This window comes from Epinephelus moara, chromosome 8, assembly GCF_006386435.1.
Source record: "Epinephelus moara isolate mb chromosome 8, YSFRI_EMoa_1.0, whole genome shotgun sequence".
NCBI lineage: Eukaryota > Metazoa > Chordata > Actinopteri > Perciformes > Serranidae > Epinephelus > Epinephelus moara.
Window position 1 is genome coordinate 4,680,698 of NC_065513.1, and position 10,911 is coordinate 4,691,608.

The 10,911-nt window shown below is 40.6% G+C and overlaps 2 protein-coding genes across 2 annotated transcripts in view; one reads left to right on the forward strand and one right to left on the reverse strand.

Annotated features, from left to right (window-relative positions):
- Positions 1–7,010, reverse strand: part of LOC126393931 (serine/threonine-protein phosphatase 6 catalytic subunit) — a 12,748-nt gene extending 5,738 nt beyond the window's left edge. Inside the window, exons 1-6 of the mRNA XM_050050382.1 lie at positions 6,886–7,010; positions 4,096–4,191; positions 3,887–3,952; positions 3,656–3,797; positions 3,441–3,520; positions 2,677–2,886 (exon numbers count right to left, since the gene is read on the reverse strand). Of these exons, the coding sequence (XP_049906339.1) occupies positions 2,677–2,886; positions 3,441–3,520; positions 3,656–3,797; positions 3,887–3,952; positions 4,096–4,191; positions 6,886–6,960 (669 nt within the window). The 5' untranslated portion in view covers positions 6,961–7,010. The remainder of the gene's footprint in view (positions 1–2,676; positions 2,887–3,440; positions 3,521–3,655; positions 3,798–3,886; positions 3,953–4,095; positions 4,192–6,885) is intronic.
- Positions 1–10,911, forward strand: part of LOC126393944 (coiled-coil domain-containing protein 106-like) — a 613,357-nt gene that overhangs the window by 560,695 nt on the left and 41,751 nt on the right. The gene's annotated exons all lie outside the window — the stretch shown is intronic.

The following is a 10,911-nucleotide window of genomic DNA, read 5'->3' on the forward strand; positions in this document are numbered from 1 at the left end:
AAACAGAGTTCATATAATGTTTTTCGAAACAACTTTTTATGTCGGGGCTGCAGCACACTTGGATTACTATGGATGAGCAGTATGGAGATACTTTGTGGATTCAATTTTGTGTTCTTGGACGTTAGTCTGGGGCGCCGTCAGCCATTAGGTGTGCTAGCCGCTCCCCCCGCCAATCTCCGCAAAGGATGTGAGGACTCTAAAACTTCACCAGAGCCTTCCTCAGCATGAGGGTGAGTAGATAATGGCTGAATTTTCATTTTTGGGTGCACTATCCCTTTAAGCCTCTTTCCCACTGCACAAAAATTCCACTAACACTCGCTAACGTCTGGCTTTTTAATGCAGTGGGAGTGTTTTTTTATCGGCATTCAGACCTGGATCAAATGACAAACGTCAAATTAAGTTTTCTTTCCTCCGCGCTGCTGTCTACTGTCTACCATACTTGTCTGCTGCAGAGCCATGTGCACAGCTCTGGTCTACAGGCAATGGGAAAGGAGTCTAGAGCCTATTGTTAGCAGGGTTACCCATATTTTAAAAACCTGTGTACACACGCTAAATTTTGTATAAACAGTGGCCTCTCACTAGCCATTTTGACTGGGCTATTCCAGTCCCAGAGGCAGGGAGGCAGGTAGCCCAAATACTTACATGGCAGAGGTGATGAATACCCTGCTGTTGTGAGTGACAGACAAATCAACTTGTTGATATTTGTAATGTGGTTGCAGATTCAGTCACTGCGGACATTTCGGCATACAGCAGTGCATGAAATCTGCTGTGTAGACATAACCTGAGTGTTGCTTAGTTTGACATTTGTATCTTTTATTCTAGTAAGTAATAAAGTAAAACACAGACCAACTAAACCTGTCTCGGTTTCTGTTAAGTTTCACTTTTATGCTTGCCCCTCTCTCTAACTCACTGTTTTCTCTTGCTTTCTTTTTAACAAGGTTTTTTAATGGGATTTTGTGGGGATATACAAGAATAAATCACACCCCAACCAAACATGCCGATATGTGCACAAAGATGTGGACCCAAAAACAGACAACACTTTGCAAAAGGCCACTGAATGAGAGAAGTCTTCCCAAAATGGCACTCCAATATCACCTGGACCTATTAACTATGTATCAGTGGACAGGAGAGAGACTGGTCTGCTGTCACCATCAAAAGGCTCTGTAGCCTTGGCCTGAATAGATGAATGTAGTCTACAGCCATAGAATCCAACGACAGAAGCTGTAACAAACCAACAGCTGAGTTTTTATCATGGAAATAAGCTCAAGCCAGTATCTGCGTACATTTGTGGAGTGTAAACATCTACGAGATGTACCCGAACACGTCATTTTACTGGGTCTCTAGTAGGCCTGAACGATATATCTTTTAAGCATCACCATCGCGATGCACACGTGTGCAACATTTATGTGGCTTGCCCTAATTAAATTAAGCATGCACGTTTAAATTGCCGAGTGATGCGCGTAAAACTCGCTTCCGTTTTAATGACTGACCAACAAAATGTGTCTAATTTAGTGGAATAAAGAATAAACTGCCTATTCGAATGCTGGAATTTGTTATTTACGTGTCAATGCCTGAAAGCAACACAGGCTCCGCTCCATGCACAGTGCTGGGTTCGGGCCTGGCCCATAAATGTCTCGGACTGTCGCGGCCCGAGCTGCACTCTAGTGTGCTCACCTGTGTGTGTGTGCGCGCGCGTGCACATGTTCGTGTGTGTGTGTGTGTGCGCGCGCGCGCGCGTATTGGGGCCTAACTCCGCCGTGCACATTAAAGAGAGCAGAGGAGAATTGTAAAGGCACGACCATGTAGAGACAGAAATGACATGCCATCGTGTAAACAATATAAGTCATCACGTTATAAGGTGAAACGTTTCACCGTATAACACAATAAATAGTATAATGTTATGTTATTATATGAAGTGTCCATCGCGCAAAATAATATAACTTTAGTTTATGAAGAGATAAGACGGAGCCCTCTCCTCTCCTCTTATATGCTTCACTCTCAAGTGTGTGAATTGACCTGGTTATGAAGAAGTGTCCGTAGCACCAAATAATATAACGGTAGTTTCTAAAGAGCTAAGACGAAAAAAAAAAAACCAGCGGCGCACCCAATATCGTGCAGCCCTAGTCTCAACTGCCAATATCTGAGTGTGTTTATGAGCTTTATTAAGGAGCACCTGCTACAGCAAGACATTAACAATGCAGTGACCCACCATTATTGTATGCTACCACTACCACATAGCTGTTGTTGTCATGAGTAACATTGCTTGTTGTAACTGGCTTAATATATGTTACTGCATTTGCATTAGGACAGACAAAATCTACTTTGGGGTAAATACAATAAATGCCATAATTTAGTGGAGTGAAAATTCAAGTTGTATGCATTGATTTTATTCACTGATATATTTTTCAGAAAGGTGTGCAAATAAATACCCTAACATTGTGTAGGTAAATGGGCTTTGACAATGTTACCTTTTGTAGTTTCACAGAAATACATTTTTTCTGCCTTGCACTTTCTTCTGTGACTCCATTGTAAAATAAAAATAAAATAAAATAAAGCAGCACGGGTACGTATTTGCTCCTTCTAGATTCTCTGGACTTTAATAATTGAATTCCTTGTTACTTTCATAAATACAGTACTCAACATTCACGTAACTCAATCAAAGTAAAGGCAACCTACCTCATTAGTGACCTTTGCACCAAAGAGCCAGCCAGCTCCTCTGGGGCTGATGGCCCAGGTGTCCACGTCTTCAGGGTCTGACCACACCAGATCACAAAATGCTCCTTTGTGGGGGATCTCCTGGTTCCGCTCAATGGTTCGAATTTGATCGAGAGTTTTAATGTCTGGGGAGAGGCCTCCATGGACACACAGGATCTGCTCGTCCATCAGCTGACAAAAAATAACACAAAATAGAAGAGTTAGGGCATGAAGCGAATCTGAGTCAAGGCTGAATCTAAACAATATATTAGTTTCTAAAAAACAGTAATGTAAAAAGATGGTTGAGCAGCAAGCAGAGACTATTCATTTCTTTCACCTAAAGCAGCTCAGATAACAGCATCATGTTATGCAATATAGCCTTTAGGACTAGGGAAAGAACCTCATCTCAAAATGTATCATAACATTTCAATAACCAAAAGCTGATGCGCATGTAGTTCAGCTGCTTAAATAACTAAACATGAGCCTCATTTCAGGATTTGAACGTCATTTATTTTGTCACTTTTGAAGAAAAAAACAAAACAAATAAACACAAAACACTAGGGCTGGGCAATATATATGGATATGAGACTAGACATCATCTTAGATTTTGGATATCGTAATATTGTGAGTGTTGTCTTTTGCTTGTTTAAAAGGCTGCATTACAGTAAGGTGATGCCATTTGTCAACACCAGGCTGTTCTAGCTGTTGTATTACCCTACACGGTACAGTAACACGTCAATACTTACAGCTGCAACCGTTAACATATCAAACACTTTGGTGCAGTAACGCCAAGCGTTTGCATTCCCATACTTGGTCTGGCACTCATCTGTAAGACAAAAAAGCACTTAGTTACTTACTTCAAATGGAAAGGTGTGATTACTGTCCAGGATTTGAGATTGGTGAAAATTCAGTGTGCAGCTGGCCAAAAACTGATCACCATCTGCCATCAGTCAAATCTCACCATAAAAGCCGTAAACTTGGGTGATCTGTCTGCTCTCATGGTTCCCACGTAGAAGTGTGATGCGGTCGGGCCATTTGGCTTTCAGCACCAACAGGTAGGTGAACGTCTCCAAACTGTAATATCCTCGGTCAACAAAGTCACCCTGAAGACAGAGCTTTATTAACAACCTTTTGCCATAACAGCAGTTAAACAGAACTGTCTTTCAAGTTTAACTGATTTCAATGTACAAACCATAAATATGTAGTTTGTGTCTGGAACCTGGCCACCAGTTCGGAAGAGTTCACACAGATCATAAAACTGAGGCACAAAGAGATACTAATTTAGTAGAGGCATTACATTTTATGTGTACAACAGATCAAAATCAAACCCCCATGTAAATAGAGATCTCACATGCTAATGTAAACTACAGACTATGTTCAACAATACATAATTGTTTTTACCTGTCCATGTATGTCACCACATACTGTCACAGGAGTGGAAACGGGCTGAACGTTGGACTCCTCCAGCAGAAGGTCACACACATAGTCACACAACCTCTGTATATATGAAAACATAGAATACGTAGAAATAAGCAATGAGGGTTCAGTCATCATTCAGCACTGATAGTTCATGCATTTAAATGGGATAACGTTTAATGACAGAATTATAGGTATTCAACGTTTTCCCCAAAATCTTCTCCTTGTCAGGGAAAAGTCCCTGAAACACTGTTTCCTTTGTCCTCCTGTGAGTCCAGACTAGTAACATTATTTTAAGGCAACCAGCTCTTTATGGCAGGGTGACCCCCTATACCTGTCCAGTGGCAATGAAACAACTAAAATTATGTAATTATGTTACACATCTTTTGATGAAGTAAATTAATCCAAAGAAAAACAAACTTTACTGCAGGGTTTTCAGGTTATACTAATGCAAGCCCTCTGCCAAGGCCTAGTTGCTCTAGCAGGGTGTTGGGGGGAAAGGCTTTAGCATCATCAAAACTAAGAGTTTTTTCTCCTTTAAGTATAAATACACCGAGGAGCTATTATTTTTATATGACTAAGAGGCCTGTGCTAATTTTAAAAATCAATAATTGTATGTTTTTGACAAAAATCTAAACTTTCACTTTGGGAGCATTGATGTGCCCAAGAAATTTCAAGAAGCATCCTGACATGTTGCCAGTCTACTGCTGGGCTAGCACCAGGCCCCCAGGAAGTGCACCAGGCTTTGAAACCAATTTTCATAATGGCCAAACAGTGGAATTACAACTTCTGGGTCCATAAAGTGCCCTGTGGCCAAAAAAGACTTCTTCACACTTGCTTACATGACAAAAGAAATAAAATATGCAACAATTACAAACTATCCATAAGTTGTTCTTCGATGTTTATAACCTTACCATTATTCACCTCAGAACACTGTGGCACTATACTTTCCATTGCAGTTCACTGCAATGTTGTAAATATAGCGTGTCATGCCCCCGGAAGTGATGTCACAGCCATGTTACTTTTTTCAATCACATATTTGCTTATGTGTGCTGACTTTTAGGAATGGAGGTATATACACGTAAAGAAAAAATGATTAAGCTTAACTGTCGCACTTAACCCATTATCCCACTTTGCGATAGTACTGACTACACTATCAAATGCTGTGTGATGAAAGGGGAAAATTAATCAACAAACTCTGTTCAAAAACTGGACAAACAAGTTAACAGTAGCCTGCTTACTAATAAAAATGTTAACATCTAGGAGGAATTATTTCGGCATTAAGGAGAAGTGTATTATTCCCAAAACTTCCTGAGTTACAACAGTGTGATGTGAGATCAGGTGGGTGGATTGCATGGAACTCTAAAACGCTTTGCAAGAACTAATTGACCATACCATATACATAGCCCAGTGTTTATGTATGCCTTTTATTGCCTGAAGGCTACAACATAAAGAGATAATTTATCTTTGAGATAAATCTGTTATAGAGCTGCTGTTTTTTTGTTATTTTTTTAATAAACTATTTCCACATGATTACATAAATACTGGCTTTATTGATCTGTAGCACTACAAAAAATTTTACCTTTATGAATTACCTGGATTTCAACAGCTGCCTTTTGTATAGGAAACCACTGAAATACTAAAATGTTCGTAAGTGCATGGACAATGTGGTCACAAGTTGATCTGGCTGCCTCCCATTTTAAGACATAGTTGACTGGGCTGTCGGATTTTTAGGGTGTATGGCCGTTGGCACTTGTCAGTTGTCAGGATAGTGGTGCACTAAGACAGTCATGAGTATTTCATTCATTTTCCCATAACGGAGTGAGTTCGAATCCCGTCAAAATGTTCTCCTTTTCACGTTTCAAAGGACTTAACCGTTCTTTAATATGGCACGTTTATTGAAACAGGTACCAAGGGCGAAAATGTGTGGGCCTGATTTGATTTTTTTTTCAGAGACATGGGTTAAAAATACAGGAAAAGCAACTTGCTCTCTTCCTGTTTTCAACATTCCGTCACAAGTGCGATTCAAAACGTGACTGAGTGTAAGTGCATGACTGGGTTCCTCTAACAAGAGTCCAAAGACAAATCAGATTGGCTATGTTTTAATATTGTAATGCAATACTGAACAGAGGCATTCATGAGGACAGCTACGTACTCTCTTCCTGGTCGAAAACAGCTGGTGTCACTACGACAACCACAGACGCATTCGGCTGAAAGTCGCCAGTTAACATGGTCGCAAGTAAATCCGAAACATAGGAATTAGGCTAAATACGACTTTATTAATAATTCGTGTAGTTTGTACATGACCCAGCGGTCTACCAGGTATGTCACAGCCTTCCCATATATGAGAAAACTCCCTGTGTGGCTGTTTGGGTCAATTCTAGAAGCACCACACTGGTAATAAACGATCGGCTGTCATCCCACCATCATGACAGTCAGTCAGTCAGCATCATTAGCTAGCTCACTGTGGATATCTTGTCAGCAGATAATAGCATAACGTTACAAGGGCAGAGCACTCGCATTTCTGCTTCGATAACAGTTTACAGGATAGCTGGACTTGTATTGAGCAAACGTAGCTACGCTGTACGGTTTCTTTTAGCGGTTTTGACTTCCTGGCTAAGATTAACTCAACATGCTAACATAACTAACTTAGCTAGCTAACGTTAGCTAACAGTTAATTACGCTGTTACAGCATAAGACAGTAGCGAGCTACCGCTACTATTATAAGCTTATCATATGTGTTAATCAAAATAATTCCTATAAAGTCACACTTACCTTGAGGTCATTTTCTGGGAGGTATTTACACTGTTTTGCAATCTCTGCATATTTATCCAAGTCTAGGGGCGCCATGGTGCCTGGCCAGTCGTCTGCGCAACTTCCTGCAACAACTGAGCAGCTCCACAGCTGTTCTTCACCCGCTACTGCCACCTACCGTCTAGTTGAACGAAGACAGCTCAGTCCAAGTTTATATTTTTAATTTACGACAGCAAACTATTGAAAACGAAACTGCAACTTTTAAATCAAAACCACAAATAGAATGAATATACAAGGCCGTCTTTTACTTTTCCCTCGATAATACATATTACAATTATGTCTGCTGCGGAAGTAGCCTATTATTTTAGTTTTACCGTGATATTGTGTCTACTTTATGCTTGTGGCGTGGAGTCGGCCAGTTATTAGTACTGTAGCCTATACTTATAATCTTGTGTGTTCCTAGTGATGTTCATAGTGAGTAACCACTGCACTTTTGGGAATACTTATAATGCAGATTTGACTTAAAGAGCAACGTGAAATAAAAGCAAAATTTAATCAGATAAGGGCTAAAAATAAAAGGAAACAACTAAAGAAGAAATAATTCTGCTGTTGAATAAATAAATTCAAATAATTGCATTAATCAGAGACGCAGTTTCACATTGTGGCCACCTTACAGCAGTGTAGCCTACAGTGATATGAAGCCAAATGCCAACCATTGCCCCGCATCAGAACTACCGAGAGCTACATCAGGAGATTTATAAGGTTAAATAGAAAAAAAAATAGAAGATAGCATACCAAATTTTCCAATGAACACTTTTAAAATAAACACTGAAAACGAGACAAAGGTGTCATTATACACTGTGACCACTGGAGGACAGTGAGCACTCATGATAAGACACACGTCATGACAACAAACCACAAGCGTCAAGGCAGACCCAAATTTGTTATTATTATCATTATTATTATTATTATTATTATTGTTATTATTATTATTATTTTTATTATTATTATTATTGTTATTGTTATTGTTATTGTTATTATTATTAGGGTCCGGGCAGCTAAGCTGCCAGGACACTATTGTAATCCTAGGTATTGTTCTTTCTTCTTTCTTCTTCCGAGGAAATCATACTTCCCATGGGTGAAAACTCACCAAACTTTGCACAAAGGTCCAGTCTCATGCCAGATATCCTCAGCTGTAAACTCAAGCCAATAGTCCTGATGGTGGCGCTACAGCAAGCGTCTAAAGTTCAAAACTTTGAAAATTCATAACAAATCAACCATACGTGCTACAACTTCACAACTTTCATCAAACTGTAGCCCCAATACTGAAGAAACTTTTGTACATTTAAACCTATTAAAAATTATGAAGTTCATCACTCTGTTTTTTTCAAAAACTGTAAAACTTCTTAAACCTATCTCCTCCCACAATTTTTGCTCAATTGACACCAAACTTGCTACAGAGCATCTTCAGACTGTCCTACAAAAACTATGTTTCTCAGATTTTTGATTTATCAAAAATTGAGCCTACAGTGCATCAAAATGTTTGACTGTAAACGGTACTGTAAACATATACATGCAAATTCTTGCTAAATAAATCTTCAATGTTCATGAAAAAAATGACAAAATTCTAGAGTCATGGTAGATGATGTGTGGCAAATTTCAGAATTTGATCTCAAAAACTGAATTTTTGACAGCATTTTGAATTTTGCTCTAATGTGAACAATTGGAGTCAATGTAAAAATGGTAATTTTAAACATCAGTTTTTCACTTATGGAGCAAATCAGTCATTGTTACAAACAAATTACCAACCTCTCCATGTTGTCTAGATGCAATATGTGTATTTTCAGATTTTTGTCTTAATAACTGAATTTTTTACAGTGGTTTCAAATCTGCCTTTCCATGCACGGATGGCTGCTTTCCTACACAACAGTGAATGGCTTACACAGTTTGTGAAGCCACTGTTGAGTTGCTACCTGCGCAACAGCTATAATTATTATTATTATTATTATTATTATTATTATTATTATTATTTAAAAATTGTATTTGTTGTTGATGATGATATTTCTGGTGACAAAACCGCGGGAGTTTTCCTCGTTTGTTCTGGTCGGTGTTTAGGCTACATTCCATATGTAAACGTCCGGAGGCGTTACAACACGTAGCTGACCAGGTGACAGATGTGGAGAAAAAACATCCAGACTCCCTGCTCATCATCCTAGGGGATTTTAACAGAGCAAACTCTCTCACGAACTTCCCAGATACACAAAAGTGAAAGGCCCTTTTCACACGTTCCAACCACACAAAGGAATTACCTGCACCCCCAGCTTCCCCCTCCCACCTCTCCTCTGACCCTTAGAAAGACTGCTGCTGCGCCATCCTGAAGGACATCACAGGCTCGCTGCTGGACCCCCTGCAGTTTGCCTACCGGGCAAACAGGTCGGTGGATGATGCAGTCAACATGGGACTACACTACATCCTGCACCACCTCGACTCCCCAGGGACATACGCAAGGATCCTGTTTGTGGACTTCAGTTCAGCTTTCAACACCATCAACCCTGAAATACTCTACAAGAAGCTCTTCCAGCTCACGGTGCCTGCCTCCACCTGTCAGTGGATTACCAGCTTCTTGACTGACAGAAGGCAGCGTGTGAGGCTGGGGAACATCACATCCAGCTCCCGTTCCGTCAGCACTGGTGGCCCCCAGGGGTGTGTCTTCTCCCCACTGCTCTTCTCCCTGTATACCAACAACTACACCTCAGGGGACCCTTCTGTGAAACTCCTGAAATTTGCGGACGACACGGTCATCGGTCTAATACGGGACTGTGATGAGTCTGCATACAGACAGGAGGTGGAGCAGCTGGTCCTCTGGTGCGGTCAGAACCACCTGGAGCTGAACCCACTCAAGACTGTGGGGATGACAGTGGACTTCAGGAGAAGCCCCCCAACACTGCCCTGCCTCACCATCCTCAGCAGCACAGTGTCTGCTGTGGACACCTTCAGGTTTCTCGGTATCACAATCTCTCGGGACTTGAAATGGACCTCCCACATAGACACTGTCCGGAAAAAGGCCCAGCAGAGGCTGTACTTCCTGCGACAGTTTAGGAAGCTCAACCTGCCTCAGGAACTGCTGATCATTTTCTACACAGCCATAATCTAGTCTGGATTATGCACATCCATCACTGTCTGGTTGGGATCTGCCACCAAACTGGACAGGAACAGACTGAAAAGAACAATCAGGTGTGCAGAGAGGATTATTGGGACTGATCTTCCCTCCATCGAGGACCTGTACAGGTCAAGGGTCAGGAAACATCACTGACCCCTCAAACACAATCTGTTTAAACTCCTCCCCTTCAGTAGGCGCTACAGAGCACTGTTCGCCAAAACCACGTACTGTCACAAAGACAGTTTCTTCCCCCAGGCTGTCGCTCTGATGAACTCCTAAACGGTCACAGAGTGGCAGGTCAAACAACACTGCATCCTTGTATATTGTATTTTTTTTAATTTATTTATTATATTTTTTATAATTAATTTAGGCCTATAGTTGTATATTTTTTGTATATTGTATATTCTGTATGTTCTTGCCTAAAATTTTGTACTTATGTCATTTCGGGTACATTGAGAGCAAGTCTATACTGGAGTTAAGAAGCTCTTAACAGGAGCTGGCCACTACCCATACCGCGGTGCTGAAACTAAATCAAACGATGTCAGGCAAATCAATCACCCACCACTTAATCAGCGCATAAGTCACACACAGCGCTGCTACCTAACGCACTAATTCCCTGCTGCTCGTATGTATGTGTGTTCTAATAATTCTAATGAAAAACTATGACGATAAATATTTGTTAATGTTCTATTTTCATGACGAAAACAAGACTACAACTAAATAAGAAGTAGTCTTGGTAAGAGAATCATGAGGAAATGTATTATATTTAAACAAAAAAACACAGATGCCCTGCTGAGGCCAGTGCCGTCTCCCACCACCTCCAGGAAGCTCCCCACTGCGTAAAAACGCAGCGCATATGGCAAGCCGTTTTAACATTTAATCACTAA